Here is a 21,065-nt window from a genome sequence, read left to right as displayed (position 1 = left end):
CTGAGTAAAGATGGTGAAATGAATCATACCATCTTCCCTAACTACTTAGTGAAATGAAGGGGAAAACATTTCAGTGACAACAGCTAAAGAAAGAAGGTTGACTTTAAGCAAAAACTACAAACAGCCGAAGAAAGAAGGAGATGATTCTGCTGAGATGTAGCGCTGTTCTTAACCCCATCCCAAATCTCAGAAACACTAACAAGATGAGTTAATTGAATCTTGCATATTTTTACTACTACCCTGCCACCTAGAGTGATGCTGATTAAGAGAGTAAGATGCTTTTTAGAAAAACTGAGGAAAAACCCTTGAATATGACTTCCTTGGTACCTCAGCAGAGGCTGGAAGGCTCAACCAGGGCCTATCATTCCAGGGCACTGGGAGGCATTGAAGTGCACAGGAGTTGGCTAAATCTCTGGCTGGTGAAGTGCACCCCAGCTGGGGACATTCAAAGAAATGTGCTCAGAAGAGAGTGTAGGACCCAGATTTTTCAGAAAGGACTTAGTCCCAGAATAAATTTCCTCCTCTCCTACCCCATGCCCTTGGATTACAGGACAGTGACTGAGGGTAACACCGAGTCATCAGACTGTTGCTGAGGTGGAGTGGGGTGGAGCTACTGGTTGATACCAGATGAGGTAAGAAGGGTGTCAAGGAGAAATAACTCATACCGTATCAGAGCAAATAGAAGTTAGATAATACTTCCCATATTAAACATTGGCAACTATTCAAATATTACTATAAAGGGAAAATAAGAAGAGGAAAATGCAAGCCTGAGGAAAAAACTGCTAGTCTGGAAGAAAATAAAACCTAAGGAACAGAAAGCAGATTTTTCAAGAATGCTTTCCCAGCCACCATACACCATATTTAAAATTATATTACCACTCCATACACACTCACCATTCATCAACTATTTATTTTGTTTGTCTTCTCTCTTCATTAGAATATACACTGCTGTGTGAGGACAGGGAAGACAGGGAGTTATGTTTCTTTTGTACCCTTTGATGTCTCTGTAGCCTAGAAGGCTTGTCACCATGAAGGGGGTACCGTTCACATTATAATGCAATGTAAACGGCCTTCCCTGGCATGCAACCCCAACTGAAAAGTGAGTCACTGGCATGGGGAAGAGACTGGAGATACTTAGTGAAAGCTGGGGAAAAAGATGAAAGAATTTGGAGAAAGGATCAGAGCTATGTTACAAAGACTAAAAGAGTTGAGAAAGCTTATCGATGTCCGGAAAGTATAGAACCCAAAAAGAGATGTTTGGAAATTCAGTGCAAGTAAAATGTTCTGACATTAATAATAGAATGGAATTTGCAGACTAAAGGCCATACTAGACCTGAAATGACAATAAAATCCTTATATGGTATATGAATAGTCCAATATATGATACCCATTAGCAAAGTGAGTGACAACATCACTGCATAGAATTTTGGAACTTAACTGAATTCATTAGAAAACCAGAACATTTGAAAATAAATGAACTAATCTTTCAACTCAAGGAGATATTAGTAGTAAAATGAGAATAAAACATAAAAGGAATTGATAAAGATGAGAAGAGGGATAGGGTCAGTAAGAAAAGTGGGAGATGAGGGAGGGAAGGAGTGCACAAGAGACTACTTTTTGCCTATCAATTTAGAAAACTTGTGAGATTTGAGGTACAGATAACTGGTTTTTGTGACCATTTAGGAGGAAGTTAGTAGGCGTTAGAGACTGTTAGACTCTTTGCAGGGCCATTTGGCAGTACCCAATGAAATAAATTATATCCTTTGACCTGGCAGTTTTACTCTTTGGAATTTGTCCTATAAAAATGTTTACATAGCATGCAAGGGTAATAAGGATGTTAGTAACAGCATTCTTTTTAATGGCAAAAAATTGCTGACAATCTAATACTGTGGGACATTATGTAGTCCATCAAAAACAAACAAACAAACAAACCAAGAAAGTAGGCTTGGAACAGTGGCTCACACCTGTAATCCCAACACTTTGGGAGACCGAGGCAAGAGAATCACTTGAGGCCAGGAGTTCAAGACCAGCCTGAGCAACATAGTGAGACCTCTTTTCTTTAAAAAATAGAAAAATCAGCTGGGCGTGGTGGCATGCACCTGTAGTCCTAGCTACTCAGGAGGCTGAGGCAGGAGAATCACTTGAGGCCAGAGTTTAAGGCTGTAGTGAGCTATGATGACACCACTCCACTGCAGCCTGGGCAGCAGAGTGAGTGAGATCCTGTTTCAAAAAAAAAAGGAAGGGCGGTAGTAGATCTGTGTGTTTGCCATGAACTGACAAAGCAAGTTATAGTACATTTCACATTTAGAAAAGATTATGTTTTAAGTTTTATATGTCTACTATAGATGTAATTTTTAAAAATATATATTCCTAAGGCATGTCTCAAGTGAGTTGGTGGGGTGGGTCCTGGGGCAAAGCCCAAAGACTTGTTCTTAACCAAGTCTTTTCAGGAATTCTGATGCCAACCTTGGTTTGAGAATCATTGAAATGTTAGAGTGCCTCAAACAATGTACCCTTTTCTATTTCTTTTCCCCAGGGCCTGGAAATTTACACTCCAGGATTCCAGGACAAACACAGTAAGTTGCTAATGGTGATCATCAGTAATGTTTTCACGTGGTCTTGTAACAGTTGGAGAATAGGAGGTTGGGGAAGGGAGCTGGGGAAGAGACGGGTTTCTTGGCCATCCCCTCACGAATGAGCTGGGCAGGGCACCTTTTGCTGACAGTGAGCTAAACGTTTTGGCAGGAGGAGCCCTCCTCACACAGACGTGCTCATTCCAGTGTTGTTTTCCAGAAATGTTTGTATTTCTCAAAGCTTTGCAACACTTTGAATTTTGCTGTGGTATGCAGTGAAGGCTCCAAAAGAACCACAGGGTCCTTTTATGCATAGGATCTCAGCTTTGTGAAACAAACATTTCTGGACTTGTACTTGTCTCTCATCCTGTTTGTGGCCTTAGGAGGTCACTGAGATAGTGAACTCCATTCGTAGAGCCCCGTAAGTAATGCCGTCTTTTATCTGTCAGAGATCAAGGCAGGATTACCTCTGATCACTGTTTTCATTCTTCAAATGGGACTTTATTTTCTCCTTTATCTCTGTAGGAAGGAAAGAAAAAAGTGGATCAAGCTTACAAAAGAGTTTGTGCATGTGGCAAAAGAAAGTAAAATAGCTTAATATCCTAATGTCAGTGTTTCCTCTTGTTAGGCTAAGACATTTCTTCCTCCTAAGCTTGCTCTATGTCTTCAGTTACCTTTTCTTTCACGAAAATCTTCTTTGGGTAAAATTAGTATTAATGATCCATGTAGTTAGAGGCAAGATCCCAAAATGATTCTTTGTATGGATTTTTATTTTTTTGGAGACAGGGTCTTACTCTGTTGTATGGGCTAGAGGACAGTGGAATCATCATAGTTCACTGCAACCTCAAATTTCCTAGACTCAGGTGATCTTCCTGCCTCAGCCTCCCAACTAGCTGGTGCTACAGGCACGCACCATGATGCCTGGCTAATTTTTTTTCTATTTTTTTTTTTTTTTTTTTAGAGATGGGGTCTCACTATGTTTGCTCAGGCTGGTCTTGAACTCCTGACCTCAAGTGATCCTCCCTCCTTGGCCTCCCAAAGTGCTAGGATTACAGGTGGGAGCCACCATGCCCTACCTGTATGGATTTTTTTTTTTTTTTTTTAAGAGCTCACATGTGTTTCTTTTCCACTGGGGACTACTGTAGTGAATTTTTTAAATATAAAAAACAGACTGTATGGAACATATCTCTGCTACATTTCAGATTGCAGTGTTTTCATTTGTGAACAGAAAGATTGTTGAGAGTGGTGTTGGGTAACAGTGGAGCACCTGTAGGCCTTGCTGGGCTGTGAGAGCTCTACTGGTGGGGGCTGAGCAAGGACCACCTTGCTACTGCGTGCAGAGGACACCAGAATGGGGCTGGCCCCCACTGTAGATCGTAACAGGAATTTTTCCTACTTCTCAGAGAGCTGTGACTTTTTGTCCTTTAAACTTATATTTGCTAAATAAAAGGGATATGTGCACAGCATCATTGCGCATGTAGGTGCTTGGCGGCTCCCTTGCTCTCATCGTCTCTCCTCTCTCACACAGGCGTATGTGGGCTCCGCAGTCATGACTGACGAGACAGCTGTGGTTTCTTCCCCTCCTCCGTACACGGCGTATGCCACACCAACCCCTGAGGTAGGGACACCTGAGTATCCATGTGAGCGACGCTTGAGTTCTCTCTGCTGCTGTCCTGGTTGTTTTTGTTTTTTCTTTTTTAAACCTTGAGTCAATATTAGAGATACTAGAAATGTACTCTAAACCTTTTCTTCTTTAAACAGATTATTCCTTATTGCCTTTTGCTTTCTTGAAATAAAGCAGCTACTTTGTATTTTTATTTATGTTCAGTACATTTTGTTTTTTAAAGTAGACCTAAAAATGAATCGTGTTAATGATAATTGTTTTGGGTAATGAGATTTTGATGACTTATAGTTTATATGTAATGAATTATTTGAATTATTATAATCAGGAAAGAATGGTATTTTTATTTTGGAAAAAAGTAACCTTAAATCATATGTCAAATACCTGGGGTGTCCCCTGTCCTCAGGATGCCGACTGTCCACTGGTACATAGGTCAGTCTCTGTCTTGTGGTGTACCCTCCTTTTTTGTTAACTTTTAATTGTGAAATAATTATAAATTCTTAAGAAGTTACAAAGATGGTATGGTCAGTCTCATGTACTTTTCACCTGGTTTCCCAGTTGTTAATGTTAGATCAAATCAAAACCAGGCATTTGGAATTGGTATGTTGTTTATGTCTAATCCTATGTCATTTTATCACATATATAGATTGTGTAACTGCCACCTCAGTCAAGATGTAGAATTCTTCACAAAGTCTTCCTCCTGCTACACCTTGTTATAGTCACACTCTCCTTCCCCTTCACTGAACCATCAACCACTGATCTGTTCTCCAGCTCTATAGTTCTTTCATTTTAACAATGTGCATGGACCATGCAGCATGTTGAGTTTGATGGTTTTCACTCAGCCTCATGCCCTTGAGATCCATTTAGGTTGTTGTGTATACCAATAGTCTGTTCCTTTTTATTGCTCAAGCAGTGTTCCACGGTATGGATGTGACACATTTTGTGATGAGGGACATTTTGGTTGTTTCCAGCTTTTGGCTGTTGATAGTAAACCTAATGTAAACTCCTGTGTACAGGTTATTGTGCAGACATAGGTTTCATTTATCTGAGATAAATGCCCAAGTGTGCAATTGCTGGGTCAGATGTATGGTGAGTATATGTTAGTTTTTTAAGAAAAACTCGGACAAACTACAGGTACTCTAACATTTTACTTTCCCACCAGTAATATATGAGTAATCCAGTTCTCTACATCTTCACCAGCAGTTGATGTTGTTGCTCGTTTTTAATTTAGCTGTTCTAATATATATAGTGATTTCTCAATGTGGTCTTAATTTCCTTAGCCCTAATAGCTAGTGATGTTGACTATCTTTTTATGTGTTTATTTGTTATCTGTGTCTTCGGTGAAATGTCTCTTCATGTCTTTTGCCCATTTTTCTAATTGTCTTGTTATTTTTTTAATATTGATGTTTTTGAATTCTTATATAACATTTTCAGGATGTGAATTTTTTGTAAATACAGGTTGAGTATCCTTTATCCAAATGCTTGGGACCAGAAGTGTTATGGATTTTGGATTTTTTTAAATTTTGGAGTATTTGCACATACATAACGAGATATCTTGGGGTTGGGACCTAAGTCTAAACACAAAATTCATTTATGTTGTCATATATACCTTATAAACTTATTCTGAAGGTGATTTTATACAATTTTTTAAATAGTTTTGTACATGAAGCAAAGTTCATGTATATCGAACCACCAGAAAGCAAAGGTCACTATCTTGTATTGACACTTAAAAAGTTTGAGATTTTGAGGCATTTTGGATTTTCAAATTAGGGATGCTCAACCTGTATGTAGTCTACAGCTCGTCGTCTTCTCCTCCTAACAAGGCCTTTTACAGAGTTTTAAATTTGGATGCATTCCAATTTATCAGTTCTTCTTTTCTGGATTGTGCTTTTGTGGTCATGTTTAAGGCTTCACCTGGCCCAAGTTTCCTACGATTTTCTCCTATGTTATCTTCTAAAGTTTTATAGAGTTAGGTTTTACATTTAAGTCTCTGATCGTTTTGAATTAATTTTTTATAACATGTATCTATTTCTGGGTTCTATTGTGTGTATCTCTTTATGGGTTCTCTATTCTGTTCCATTGATCTATGTCTTTATCTTCCTTTGATACCTCATAGTCTTAATTATTGTAGCTATATAATAAGTTAAAATTGGGTAAACTGATCAATTCCTCCTCCCCCCCAATTCCTTTTTGGAATTGGTTCAGTTCTTCTGATTCCCCTGCCTTTCCATGTAAATTAGAATAAATTTGTTTATATCTACAGCAAAATTGTGTAAGGCTTTTGCAAGAATTGCTTTAAGCCTGTGAATCATGTTAATTTGGAGAGTTATCTTTACCTAATGGCGAATCTTCCAGTCTGTAAACATGCACTGCCTTTATATTTAGAGCCTCTTTGATTTCTTTCATCAGCATTTTGTACTTTTCAGTATAAAAATCCTATGCAAGTTTTTTTTTTTTTTTTTTTTTTTTTGAGACAGAGTCTCACTCTTGCCCAGGCTAGAGTGCCGTGGTGTCAGCCTAGCTCACAGCAACCTCAAACTCCTGGGCTCAAGCGATCCTCCTGCCTCAGCCTCCCGAGTAGCTGGGACTACAGGAACACGCCACCATGCCCGGCTAATTTTTATAATTTCTTTCTATTTTTAGTAGAGCCGGGGTCTCACCCTTGCTCAGGCTGGTCTCGAACTCCTGAGCTCAAACGATCCACCCACCTCGGCCTCCCAGAGTGCTAGGATTACAGACGTGAGCCACCGTGCCCGGCCTACAAGTTTTGTTAGATGTACAAGTATTTGTTTTTTTTTTTAGTATTTGATGTAATTGTATTTTTAATTTTAGTTTCCCCATGTTTATTGCTAGTATATAGAAATAGAATTGATTTTGTATATTGATCTTGTAGCCTGTAAACTTACTAAACTCATCCTTTTTTCTATAGATTATTTGGGATATACTACATAGACAATCATGTCATCTACAAATAGGGACAGTTTTATTTCTTCCTTTCTAATCTGTATGCCTTCTATTTCCTTACCTTGCCTCATTGCCTTGGTTGGAACTTCCAGTATTATGTTGAATAGCAGTGGTGAGAGAGGACATCCTTGCCTTGTTCCTGATTTTAGGGGGAATGCACTCAGTTTTAAGGATGCATTCATTTATTATGAATTTAGTGTTTAATTCAGTATTTAATAGGTATTGAATTTGGTATTTAATTCGTTTTTAACTATGCACTCAGTATTTAATGCATCAGTAAGTATGATAGCTGGATTTTTTGGCAGATACTCTTTATCAAGTTGAGGAAATTCTCTCCTCTAGGTTGTGAGAGTTTTTTTCATGAATGGGTGTTAGATTTTTTGAAATACTTTTTCTGCAATTAATTAATATGATCATGTGATATTTTTTAAGCCTGCTAATATGGTAGATTACATTGATTAATTTTCAAATACTGAACTAGCCTTTCATTCCCTGGAATAAACCCTGGTTGGTTATGGTGTATAATTATCCTTTTTGTGTTTTGCTTAATTCTTTTTTTTTTTGGAGACAGGGTTTTGCTCTGTTTCCGTGTGGCCCAGGCTAGAGTACAATGGTGTCATCATAGCTCACTGCAACCTCAAACTATCAGACTCCTGGGCTCAAGGGATCTTCCTGCCTCAGCCTTCCAAGTAGCTGGGACTATAGGCATGCACCACCATACCTGGCTGTTTTTTCTTTTTTCTGTTTTTTCAGACAGGGTCTTGCTCTGTCTCCTGGTCTAGAGTGCAATGGCATCATCGAGGCTCACTGCAACCTCAAACTGCTGGGCTCAAAGTGATCCTCCTGCCTCTGCCTCCCAAGTAGCTGGGACTATAGGCATGAGCCACGTGTGCCTAGCCTATGTCGCTGATTTCTACTTGTTGATACTTGTTAAGAATTTTTTCATCTATAGTCACAAGGGGTATTAGTCTGTAGATTTCTTTCTTTGTCTTATTTTGGTATCAGGGTAATACTGGCTTTATAGAATGAGTTGGAAAGTGTTTTCTGCTCTTCTGTTTCGTGGAAGAAATTGTGTAGAATTGGTGTTAATTCTCTTTAAACATTTGCTAGAAGTCTCTAGTGAAACTATTAATATCTGGGCCTGGAGATTTCTTTTTTTTTTTTTTTTTTTTTTTGAGACAGAGTCTCACTCTGTTGCCCAGGCTAGAGTGAGTGCCGTGGCGTCAGCCTAGCTCACAGCAACCTCAAACTCCTGAGCTCAAGGGATCCTCCTGTCTCAGCCTCCCGAGTAGCTGGGACTACAGGCATGCGCCACCATGCCCGGCTAATTTTTTTCTATATATTTTTAGCTGTCCATATAATTTCTTTCTATTTTTAGTAGAGATGGGGTCTCGCTCTTGCTCAGGCTGGTCTCGAACTCCTGAGCTCAAACGATCCACCCACCTCGGCCTCCCAGAGTGCTAGGATTACAGGCGTGAGCCACCGCGCCCGGCCTGGGCCTGGAGATTTCTAATTGCAAATTCAATATTCTTTCTTTCTGTCTCTCTCTCTTTTAATTTTTTTGTGCTTAAACAACAGACACACATTTTCTCATAGTTCTGGAGGCTGGAAGTTCAAGATCCAAGGTGCCTTGCAGCTTCTTAGAGGCCTTTCTCCTTGGCTTACAGACAGTCTCCTCACTGTGTCCTCACATTGCCTGTCCTCTACGCCTGCCACAACTTCAGTTTTCTTAATAGTTACAGGATTATCCAAATTCTCTATTTGGTATTGAGTAGGTTGTAGTAATTTGTACTTTTGAGGAATTGGTCCTTGTTACATAAGTTGTCTAATTTATGTATGTGGAGTTTTCATAGTTTTCTTATTGTCCTTGTGATGTCTGCAGAGTCCGTAGTAATCCTCATTGCATTCATTCTTGATATTGGCAATTTGTGTTGTCTTTTTTTTAACAGCTTGCTAGAGGTTTGTCAGTTTTTATTAATCTTCTCAAAGAATCAGCTTTTCGTTTTACTCACTTTTTCGATCAGTTTCATCGATTCTGTTTTTGTCTTTATTTCCTTCCTTCTGCTTGTTCTGTGGTTACTTTGTCTTTAGTTTTCAAAAGTTTGACTAACATCTGTGTATTGGTGTGTGTTTCTTTGGGTTTATGCTGTTTGGCATTCATTCAGCTTGAATATATATATATAGGCTTCAGTATTTTGCTAAATTTGGGAAATTTTAATCCATTATTTTGTGAATTTCTTTTAGCCCCATCCTCTTTCTACTCTCCTTCTGGCACTCTGATGACACGAATGTAAGGTTTGCCGTTAGTCCCACGTGTACCAGAGACACTTCATTGTTTTGGTTGGATCTGTTTTCTGTCTGTTATGTTCTAATTGGGCGATTTCTACTCTCTGTTCATGTTTACTGATTCTGACACTTCATTGTTTTGGTTCGATCTGTTTTCTGTCTGTTATGTTCTAATTGGGCGATTTCTACTCTCTGTTCATGTTTACTGATTCTTTCCTTTGTCATCTCCATTCTGTTAAGGCTATTCATTGAATTATTTATATTGTATTTTTTTAGTTCTAAAATTTTTTATTTTTTGCATCTTGATATATAAAAATTTGAATATATAACTTTATATATTTTTTACTGAGATTTTCTGTTTTTATGGTGGATATTTTCTATTTTTTCATTTATTTCAAGTGTCTGCATAATTGATCATTGAAATGTTTTTATGATAGCAGTTTTAAAATCCTTTCTAGATAATTCTAACATCTTTGCCATCTTGGTGTTGGTGTTTTTTATTGTCTTTTCTCATTCAGTTGAGATCTTCTTGGTTCTTGTTATGATGAATGGTTTTTGATCAAAACCTGGACTTTTTATTTTTTTATTTATATATTAATCTTTATTTCAAAATATTAGGGGGTACAAGTGTTCTTGTTACATGGATGAATGCTGAAGTCAGGGCTTTTAGTGTCCCCGTCACCGGAATAGTATACATTGTACCTGATATGTAAGTTTTTATCCCTCATTCCCTTTCCTCCCTCCCTCCCCCCTTATTAGTTTCCAGCATCCTTCACACCACCTGGTGACCATGTGTACCCATCGTTCAGCTCCTACTTACTAGTGAGGACGTGGTAAAATCTGGACATTTTAAGTACTATAAGACTCTGAATCTTATTTAATCTGTGTCTTAGCAGACCTCCTCTTGGGGGGCTGCTTTATCACTGCCAGGTGGAGGTGGAAGTCCAGGCTCCCCTCTGGGCCTTGGTTGATACCCAGGGGTTGCTGTGGGAGGAGGGGTGTTTGGGGGTTTAGGCTCTTACTAGGTCTCCACTGAGACCACCCTGTCTGGGAAGGGGAAGGGCTCCTTCTTACTGCTCCTCAAATAGCCTCTGTTGATGCCACGGTTGCCACTGAGTGGTCCTGAAAGTCCTCACCCTCCTCTAGGCCTCTGCTGATGTCATTCCAGTGGGATGGGAAGGGGCACCTTATTTCTGATGGTCGGAGGTGGGGGTTCTGGCTCCTCACATGGTCTCCATTGACACCAGAGAGTGGGATGGGGCTGTCTTGTTTCCGTCTGGCAGGGGCGAATTCTCGGCTTCCTCTCAGCCTTCTCCGACAGCTACTATGCTATGCGAGGGTGCCTTGTTACTGCTTGCTGAGCAGGAAGTTCAGGCTTTTCACACTTGGCCTTTGCTGGTGGGAGTTTGGGTGGGGCTGCAGGTTTTTCTGTGTCGTTTGCCTGAAATCGAGTGGTTGTGGTCTAAAGATGTTCTTTCTTGCTAGTTGCCCGTTTCCTTCTTAGATTCTTTGGTAGGGAGAACAGGCTCTTCTCAGGCCTTTTTAGTGTGCACTTATTGGCATTTTCAGGTTGCCAACTTCTCCGTTATCCAGTCTGGGATGTATGAAAGAAAAAGGAATCCCAGGGACGCACTGTGCATCTTCTCTTGGGTCCTAAAGTTCCTGGCCAGTCTGCCTCCTCCTCTCCACTATCCAGTCTCCTTGTGTCTGTCTGGTATATCACGTCCAGGGATTTTAGTTGTACTTAGCAGAGGAATTGGGGAAAGAATGTCTCCTCCATCTTCCAGAAGCAAAAGTCTTGTCTCCTGCATTTGTAAGGTGACAGGTTTAGATGCACACACACATTTGCTGAGCCGCAGCTCCCTTTTCTCTCCTGTATCAGAGCATTTGTCATGCACGACATCCATTGTAGTCGTCTGTACGCTTGTCTGCTCCCTCTCACCTGTGAGCACAGAAGGAAGCCAGACTCTGGGTATTTCTCAGCACGTGGTAGTCATTCGCTCAGTCAGTGGAGGGGGGTCTGCTGCCCACCGTCCACTTCTGGCAGTGCCCTTTCAGAGGTGCATGTGGCCGGAAAGCCGTCAGTCGCCTGTCTAGGTACCAGACCTCAGGCAACCTCATCTTCCGTATGCTGCCTGGAATTGCTGAAATTGGGCTGGGAGGATTCTGCTTCTAGGCTGGCTTCACCTGGAGAATACTGGTTTTGGATAAATCTTATCACCTGGTCCAACCTGATCATTTTACAGATGAGCAAAACAGGGCTCAGAGTAGTTAGGTAGGTGACTCACTGAAGGTCAAGGTAACACAACAACTGAATTGAAATCCAAATCTCTTGTAAGTCCAGTTTTTTCTTGTTGTATTTTTCTGCCTTCTTCATTCTACAGCCTGAAGGTGGACTCCATTTGTAAGTATTTTTTTAAACTAACCTTAAAGAAGGGGCATACACACTCTCACTTTTTTTTTTTATTATTGACCATTAAATGTTACCAATTACAATCTGGAGACCCAATTTTAATACAATATCAAGGGTTTCAAAATTGTCTTTCTAATGGGCCTGTTTCTTTTCAGCAGGCATACGGCTATGGTCCATACAGTGGCGCGTACCCACCAGGAACTCAAGTTGTCTATGCCGCGAATGGGCAGGCGTATGCTATGCCCTACCAGTACCCCTACGCAGGTAACTCGTGCCAGCCTTCCCTTCCTTGTTGCTCTTCATTTACTGGCCAGACCAGTGAAGCCTGTAAGAATTTTTATTTTTCAGTTTAAGGTTAAGTGAGCTAAGTTTTCTGATTATAGACCACAAATCATTCTACCACTATTCTTAAAAATAAAAAAATATATAAGCCTTTTGTATTTACAAAGCTAGAGTAGGCTTGATTTTTAGAACTTTGCTATTGTGTCCAGATTAGTTCTTAAGAAAAGAATTTGTATTTACTGGGATTCACTTATATTAAGAAGCAACCAAAATAGGCCCATTTTTAAAGGATGAGAGGTAACCTTTGACTTGTGTTTTCCCTCTGGTAATGACCTTGGAAAGTTGTCACTGCTGAGGTAATGATCTATTTTACAATGGAATGGAGGCCTGGAGGGCCTAGTATTTATTCTGGGCTTTGGACGTGTTCTTCCTATTTTTCACCTCACATGAAAGAAAGGGTAGGTGTGAGTGGTAGGTGTGAGTAGGTGTGAGTAACCGCTCATACACAGGTGTCACGTCCTGGGTCTCCTGGGCAAGGGGTTCTCCAGAATGGAGGCGTGAGAGAATGCTGGCTGCTGCCTGGGGCCATGTCGGCCTGGAGTGCCAGGAGGGAGGGGGAGGGCGGAGCTGTAGCTGATGGCCCGGTGAAGTCAGGCAGGGCAGGTGCAGGGGGCAAAGCACATCGGGTTGGTGCTGGGGGTTGGGTTGGGGGGTGGAACCCCCCAGAGCTCAGGTTGAGACAGGGAATGTGGGGGTCTACAGGAAGAGTAGTTGTCTCGGGCTGTGAGCAAAACTAGCACGGTGTCTCAGTGCAGAGGCAGTGGAAGGGGAGCTGTTACCAGAAGGGTGGGTAGTCACTGCTGGGGGTGTCCAGAGAAGTCAGAGGCCCCAAGATCGCACTCTTAGGTGGTGTTCTTGTAACTACTGATAGTTACTTTGGCTTCTGATACATTTAGCACCTAATAGGAGAGGTGGTTTTTTTGAGTAGAAATAAAGCTCGTATTCAAAATATTCATCTGTTCCTGGAATCTGATGTAAGTTCACCCAACTAGGAACGACTTTGGAGGATTCTGCCTTGCTTGACTTCTTTTCATGTCAAATTGAAAACCAATAAAATAATAATAAATAATCATGACAGATTAAATAGTTGTCCATCATCCTGTGATCTTAGTGCAAATATTTTTCTTTGAATTACAGTAAGTCCACACTTAACGTTGTTGACAGGTTCTTGGAAACTGCATTTTTAAGTGAAATGATGTGCAACAAAACCAGTTTTACCATAAGCTAATTGATGCAAATAAGAGTTAAGTTCCTACAGCGTATTTCTGGTCACAAAAATATCACCAAACTTCTAAATAAAGACCAAAACACTTCTAATATTAAACAGTGAAATAAAGGTGAGCTATATGTACATTTAAGAAAGATTAATAAAGGCAAGATAATTATTGACCCAGTTATTACAGTTTAGGGTAGAGGGTGGCTGGAACCTATACCAGCCCCTCAGGGCTTATGGTGGGAACTGGCCCTAGACAGGCTGCCATACCGTCTCGGGATACACTCACACACAGCCACACCTACTCAGACTGGGGCAGTGTAGACATGCCAGTTCACCTAGCAAAGGAAACTGGCGTATTCAGAGAAAACCCACACAGACCTGGAAGAAATGTCCAAACTCCACAAAGGCAGTGACTCCAGTGGGGAATTGAATTTTTTTTTCTCATCAACATTATAAAAAATGAATTAAATAAAATGACATTGTTGGAAGACTTGCTGTACTTTCCCCATATAAAGTAACTATTTTATCCTTGTAATCATGCATTGCCGTTTGTATTTCTAGTCTGATTTTTAAACGTCATATGTTTGTCCAGAATGCTACATAATACTTGTAAGTATTTTTAGTGATTGTATATTATCATATCGAGTAATGTATTGAACCTTCCAGCATTGGCTGTTTGTTTTTTTCTTTTCCCGTTTTTCTTTTTTTGTTATGATACTGCTATGGACATCTTCAATCATTTTCTTTTTTATTCCTATTGAATATGCATTAGAATATGTTTCTCTATATGGACTGTTTCCAACTTAGGATCGGTCAGCTTAATGATTTTTTGACTTTAAGGTGGTGTGAAAACAATATGTGTTCTGTAGAAACTGTACTTCAAGTACCCATACTCTGTTTTTCACTTTCAGTACCGTATTCAGTAAATTACTTGAGATATTCAACACTTTATTATAAAACAGGGTTTGTGTTAGTTGATTTCGTCCAACTATAGACTAATGTCTGTAGTCTGACATCAGCATTTAAAGTAGGCTATGTTAAGCTATAATGTTTGGTAGGTTTGGTATCTTTTTTTTTTTTTTTTTTTTTTGAGACAGAGTCTCACTTTGTTGCCCGGGCTAGAGTGAGTGCCGTGGCGTCAGCCTAGCTCACAGCAACCTCAAACTCCTGGGCTCAAGTGATCCTCCTGTCTCAGCCTCCCGAGTAGCTGGGACTACAGGCATGCACCACCATGCCCGGCTAATTTTTTCTCTATATATTTTTAGCTGTCCATATAATTTCTTTCTATTTTTAGTAGAGATGGGGTCTCGCTCTTGCTCAGGCTGGTCTCGAACTCCTGAGCTCAAACGATCCGCCCACCTCGGCCTCCCAGAGAGCTAGGATTACAGGCGTGAGCCACCGCGCCCGGCCAAGGTTTGGTATCTTAAATGCATTTTCAGCTTACGATGGGTATATCACGACATAACCCTGTTGTAAGTCAAGGAGCGCCTCTGTTAAATGAATACGTCAAAGGCATAGACTTTTTTTGATACCATTAAAAACCTCTGGATTATTTTGAGGGAAATCCCAGACTTTATATCACTTCATCTGCTAATATTATGATATGTCTTGATAGCATTTTACCAAGTTGATTCCCAGAACACTGTTCCAATATATAATGCCACCAGCAGTTGCTGATACATAGGTTTCTCTGTAGTTCCGTAAAGATTGCCTATTGTGATGCTCTAAAAGCTTTGATAGCTTCAATGGGTCTCAAGTGGCATCATCAAACTGCTTTAGTTTATATTTTTAGGATGGCTGGCAAGGATAAAGGTTGTCTTTGTGGTTGTTCCCCAATTATATTTCCTCTTGTGTGAATTATTTTCCTTTGCCCGTTTATCTGTTGGGGTCCTGATGGTGGTGGTAGGTTTTTGAGCCCTAGCCTTCCCACATGAGAGCCAGCCTCTTATTTAGCTTCCTGTCCACAGAACAGGGAGATCACTGCTGCTTTTTACTGTATAGAAGAGCAGAAGTATTGCAGAAGTAGTTGTACAGGGGATTTGTGGAAATCAGATTACATCCTTGTCCTTGACTCTCCTTAATCGAGTAGAAATCACACTCTCAAGGGCAGCACTTCTTATACTTGCTGCCAGAGGGGCTGAGTCAGAAGGGATTGTGACCAGCCAGCAGATACACGTGCTTAGGAAGGGCCGAGCCTGGTGGTTGTCCTGCCTCAGTGTGGTGACCAGGCAGCCAGCAGACCTGCTTGCTGTGAAGGCCAAGTGGGTTTGTGGTCGTGCCACAGCAGGTTGTAGCGACCACCAGATGGGTGCTCATGTCTGGTGCTTTGCCACCTCCCTGCCGTCCTGCCTGCTAGGGTCTCGCTGCCTATAGCTAGGCCATAGGCACCCTCCTAGTTATGCACAAAGTCCTTCTGTTTAATGTGATTAGGACCAGTGGTCAGTCAGCCAGCTGGAAAAGTACAGAGAGTGCCGTGTACGTCCTATAAGTGTCCTGCTTTAATTTAGCTTTGTTAATGGACATTGGGTCAGGTGTCTTTTGCTGTGGGGTTGAGGTCTTGTCTTTGAGTTGGCCCCTTTGCTTGCAGTCTTCCATTTTTGCCTTCTGGGGATCGTCCTCCTGATACATCATTGCACTGCAGTTGCCAGGGACAAGTCCACAGCGGACTTTCAGGTGTTGTGGTGACAGCACTCCCTTCCCCATCTTTGTAGTTTTCTCCATTCCATGACTCGATGGTAATTTGTAAAAGTGACCTTCCTTTATTTAGTCTGTACTGTATGTAGTCTCTAACTTAGTTGTCATAGGAACAGTATCTGCCTTTTTCTCATTCACATTTTGACCGTTTATATAACATTCAGTAAATTAAGTATGACTGAGAAATATCCACACCTGACTTTGGTGAGGAGTTAGCTTCCGGTAGGGGCAGAGGTGAGTAAGCAGGCACCACAAAAGGGTGGCCCCTGGTCCTGCAGTGAGAGGACCTCAGTGTGACCTGTGGCGGGGGGACCCAGAGTTTAGATTTTGTAGGGGATCTTTTCATTTGGTCAGCTTACAAGTTCCACTGTGTTACGTTTTGCTAGTTGGAGTTGCATAACTGAACATTTTTAAATTTTGAGGTTGCGAAAGTGAATGCCACAGTTCACTAGTTTTGAAATTTAAACATTGCGGTAGGAAGTCATTTACTTCCATTGCTGTTACCTATACCTGACCAGCCCTTAGATTTATGATGGTTTCATTCTGCTACTCTGTGCCTTTGATTTTTTTCTGTCTCCCGTCATCCTCTATTTAGTGTTTGGGTATTAGTGGGTATGAGTGCAGACTGTAGCCAGCGTGCCTGGGTGCCCTTCTTGCCCTTAGCCTCTGTATGCCTCAGTTTGCCCGTCTGCAGAATGGGGATAAGAATGTATTCAGTTAAGTGAGTCAGTGTGTACATGCATGTGATGTGGTAAGTGCTTAGATTGGTAAGCACTGGGAACGTTAGGCTCTGTGACACTGCTGGTTTCCCTCTGTGCTTCCTCTACATGTACGCATTATTACTGGATTAGTTTCTAGCTCTCCTAGGGTTGAACTGTTAAAGAAATAGGGGATCAAGAGGGAAAGTTAACCCTGGTGATACGTGAGAAATTTGCAAGCTCATTAGCTACTGGGCAGTATAGCTAGGAAGCATAGAGAACATTTCCAGTTGTAAATTTGAATCATGCAAATTAAATATTAAATTTGATTGAAGTTTGCTCTTTTAGAAGTTCTCACCTCTAACATAAATATTTATTTTTTTTCCTGTGAAGACATGTGATTGAAAATGAAGAGCAAGTTATATTAGAAGATTTAAGTTTAATTTAAAAATTGGTTTGCATGAACACCAAGAAGCTAATTTGCTTTCAATTGGCCTTTTCCTTTGTGGCTTTCAGTGGGCATTCCTGGCCTCTGTTGTCTGCACACTGTGTATCTCCCACACCCCCGTCTGTCTGCCCTCACAGCAGGTGTGGTGTGGAGGCCGAAGTGGAAATGAGGCTGGAATGTGCAGCTTCGTCACCCGCGTTAGGGACTTTGGCCCTTGGCCAGCCGAGGATCTTGATTTTCCTCCCAGTGCGGTGTCAGGGATGCAGGCCACGTGCTGCACCTGTGTGGAGGGGGTGCGGCGCACTCACTGCCCCCACACGCCCAGCAGCAGGCGGGGACGGCTCTGTTGTGATCAACACCATGTTCACAGCTGAGTGAGCTATTGTTTGTGTGAATGTTGGACTTCACAAACTCTCCTCAGAGGTATGTTTTTTTCTTTCTTTTTTAGGACTTTATGGACAGCAGCCTACCAACCAAGTCATCATTCGTGAGCGGTACCGAGACAACGACAGTGATTTGGCGCTGGGCATGCTGGCCGGAGCGGCCACGGGCATGGCCTTAGGGTCTCTGTTCTGGGTCTTCTAGAGGCCTTGAGATCTTGGTGTGCAGAGCGATAACCCTGTGTGCAATAATGTGATTTGCAGGGCATTTCTGTTTGTGGTAAATGTTTCTAATAATAGTTTTAATAGTTCTTTTGAAAGTAGTGACATCATAATCATAACTAGTCCATGTAAGTATCACAGAGAAGGACTGCACTGTTTAGCTAAAACACGGACTCTTTAGGGGCACTAGCTCATTCTAAGACTTTCCTAATGGAACTCTTGGAATACCTTATTTGAACATACCTGTTTTGAGAGGCATTTTCTTTTTAGCTTGTAGTGCTTAAGGGATAATTTGTGTTTGTGCTGTGCCAGTAATCTAGTGATACATGAGTAGAGGAGTGATTGTGGCAAGGAAGACAGCTTCTCATTTAACTTCAGACCTTCAAACCTCAGACCGGAACTGGCTGCGTGTCACCTTGGGCGTGGTGGGCCGGTCAGCTCCCGGCAGCTTCCTGAGGCCGTGACGCGAGAGCGCCGGACCCCCCTCTGTCTCTGCAGGCCCCAGCAAGGCTGGCACTCAGGATGACAGGGACATACATCCCCTCTTGGGGAAAGGATGCTTCAGAAACCTGCCTAACCCTAGCTGCTTATTCTCGTGTTATTTTTGTATGTTTTTGGTAGCGATAGTTGGGAAGCATCCCGAATTAGGGATTGATTTGTGCCTCAAAGTTTTAGGGCTTTATCCTTCAAAACTTGAAGAAGGCAGAACAGTAACAAACAAGTGTGTGGAGGTAGATTTGCTTTATTCAGAGACGTGGTTTTAGGTCTGCTTTGGGTTTTTTCTCGCTGCCTAAGCCTACTCATAACCTATTTTTCTACTTGTGAGAGTGATGTGAAAAGAATGGTGAGGGAGACGGTGGGAGGGCCAGAGTGAGAATGTTCCTATTCCAGGCCTTCTGGGGCTGTGCTGGGTGGAGGACGCTCTTCTGTCCCGTTGAAGGCCTGTCCTGTGCCAGAGTGTGGCCCTGTGGCTGGAACGAACCGTAGCAGGAAGACTCAGGTTGAAGGGAAATGGGGCCCAGGGACCCTAGGGACATGAGGGACCTGCTCAGAGCATCCCTCAGCTTGGCCGGGAGCCCAGCTGTGTTTTGTTCCTGACCCACATGTGATAGAGAAGCTTAGAGCATTCGCTTTTGAGCCCCAAGATGTGTGACTTCTGGAAATCCCATGGTCTTGCCTTTCTGTCAAATATTCTTATTTCCAGTATTATGAAGTTCCAAAATGATGAAGTATGTATTTCAAATATTCACATTTCTGTTATTTCACATTTCAGAGCTCCTAAAGACTCCGGTTTTCTGTCCTGCATGCTGTGAACAGCGTACTTTTGCAAGGGCAGTTTAGCACAGTGACTGTGTCTCCCACGTTCCATGTGGTCCCGTTTTCCCCAAAATACGCTCCAGGTAGCACAGACTCTGCCTGGCTGGTTACGTGATTCCTTCTTGCTGTCCTGCCCAGTCGCTCCGTCTGAGGACGCACACAGGTCTCCATGTGAAACCAGAGGCCAAACGACCTGGGTGGTGACCCCAGGTTTGTTTTTTCTCCAGTAGTAGGGGTCTTGTTGACTTGGGAGTGTCTGTCTTCCTGGAAGGAATGTTTTTGCCTGTCATCCCTGGATAGAAGCAGAGTGTGACAACACTAGTGTCAGGGGTTTAACATGCTGTTTTGAGGATTTTACATGCTGTGTGATGAGAATGGCTTTGTTCAGATTGTGACCATTGTCAGAGCTGTATGCTTTACTTTCCACCTACTAACAGCTTTTCATGTTGCATCAAGTGTTAATTGAACTTGGAGTTACTGGGTGGGAATTATGGGCACCACAGAATATTTAGTTATGCCACTTGGGCGCACTTGAAGCAGATGTCTCCCTGTGCTCTTCTGGCTGAAGAGGAGAGGTATGGATGGAAGCTTGGGCACCTGTGTGTCCCAGTCCCCGTCCCCTGTGGGGCCAGCCTCATGAGGCAGTCACAGTGGGGCCCGGAAGTTCCCTGTCAGTAGAGACTTGGGCCTGGTGTGACATGCACACTGTGGGTGAATGGGCTCAGATCATTTCCCTGCCACAACTCCTGTAGATGCCAACCTTCTGTTGCCTCTGTTTCTCAGAGACGTCCTTTGTTAAGTGCGTGAGTTGGAAGGTTTCTTGTTCATGTTTGAGGAAGCATTTACCTCCATGTGTATTTTTAAATAATGATCTGTACTTGGGAGAAGTTGGCCATTGCCATTGTACACATAGCTGATGTGATCTTTTAGTTCCTTGAGCTGACTTCAGCGTTTTGGGGACTAGAGAGAAGAGGGAGACCTATGGTTAATGTCTCAGATTGTCATTCAGGAACAAGGCTAGACCTTGTTTTAGGCCATCCAGGACAAGGATCACCATCTGGATCATGAGAAGAAGGTCCTGCAGTTGAGACAAAGTGGCCCAAGTGTATTTTCCACATCAAGTGTTGGTGTTGTATAATCTTTCTTTTCCTTCCCTAGTTTGTGTAGACATAAGGCATGGAATGCAATTCCACTTTTCTTTCCAGAGTTGATCTTGTTTGTAATTGCCTCCCCATTACTAGTATCATGTTGTGTCTACAGAACCTATTTTCCCCTCCTGTATATGCAAATTGTACATTTATAAGTGAAAATGTCAATACATTAAATGATCGTTAACCTTAAAGCATGTTTCATTGTGACTTCTGTTGTCTTTTAAATGTTATTTTGTAGCAACACACCATCAGCTTGTTCTGCTGCCGTGGACCCTAAGAATGCCGTTGATTGAGGACCTGCCAAATGCTAGAGAATGTATTGTCACATCAGAGAAAAGCAAGTCACTCGGTTCTTACAATAACTGTGTTAAAGGCGTTATTATCCACGTTCCACTGGATGAGACTGAGGCTCAGAAGTTCATTTACTCAGGAGCGCACAGGTAGCAGGTGAAGCCTGCGTCTCTGAGGTTAAAGCGTGTTCTTTTTCCCTGTGCCATGTGCATGAGAGAGTGATTTCCACAGACATGGGTGGTCTGTGTAATCACACTGTTAGGGTAGCTGTTAGAAAACTGACAGTATTTTCCTTGACCTGATCACCTTGGTGGTGTGTTTGCAGTAACTTCTCTAGTGTCTTTGGACACATGACTTTGTGTTTTTTGTTTCTTTTAAAAATTATTTTAGATTTCCTTTGGTTCCTGAATTACCTCAGTCTCCTCTGGGCTGATTTTTCTGTCTCACAT

The 21,065-nt window shown here is 41.9% G+C and overlaps 1 protein-coding gene across 3 annotated transcripts in view; it reads left to right on the top strand.

Annotated features, from left to right (window-relative positions):
- The window catches only part of PLEKHB2 (pleckstrin homology domain containing B2), a 40,932-nt gene extending 20,433 nt beyond the window's left edge, over positions 1-20,499 (top strand). Inside the window, exons 5-8 of one of the 3 annotated variants that reach the window (XM_069464959.1) lie at positions 2,537-2,576; positions 4,102-4,191; positions 12,016-12,121; positions 17,704-20,499. In XM_069464959.1, the coding sequence (XP_069321060.1) occupies positions 2,537-2,576; positions 4,102-4,191; positions 12,016-12,121; positions 17,704-17,840 (373 nt within the window). In that variant the 3' untranslated portion in view covers positions 17,841-20,499. Of the gene's footprint in view, positions 1-2,536; positions 2,577-4,101; positions 4,192-12,012; positions 12,122-17,703 lie in introns of all 3 variants that reach the window. The other 2 variants (XM_069464943.1, XM_069464968.1) reach the window with 2 other exon arrangements.
- Positions 20,500-21,065: the final 566 nt, after the last annotated feature.

Source organism: Eulemur rufifrons, chromosome 1, assembly GCF_041146395.1.
Source record: "Eulemur rufifrons isolate Redbay chromosome 1, OSU_ERuf_1, whole genome shotgun sequence".
Taxonomy (NCBI): Eukaryota; Metazoa; Chordata; class Mammalia; order Primates; family Lemuridae; genus Eulemur; species Eulemur rufifrons.
This window is presented reverse-complemented; position numbering and strand designations above follow the sequence as displayed.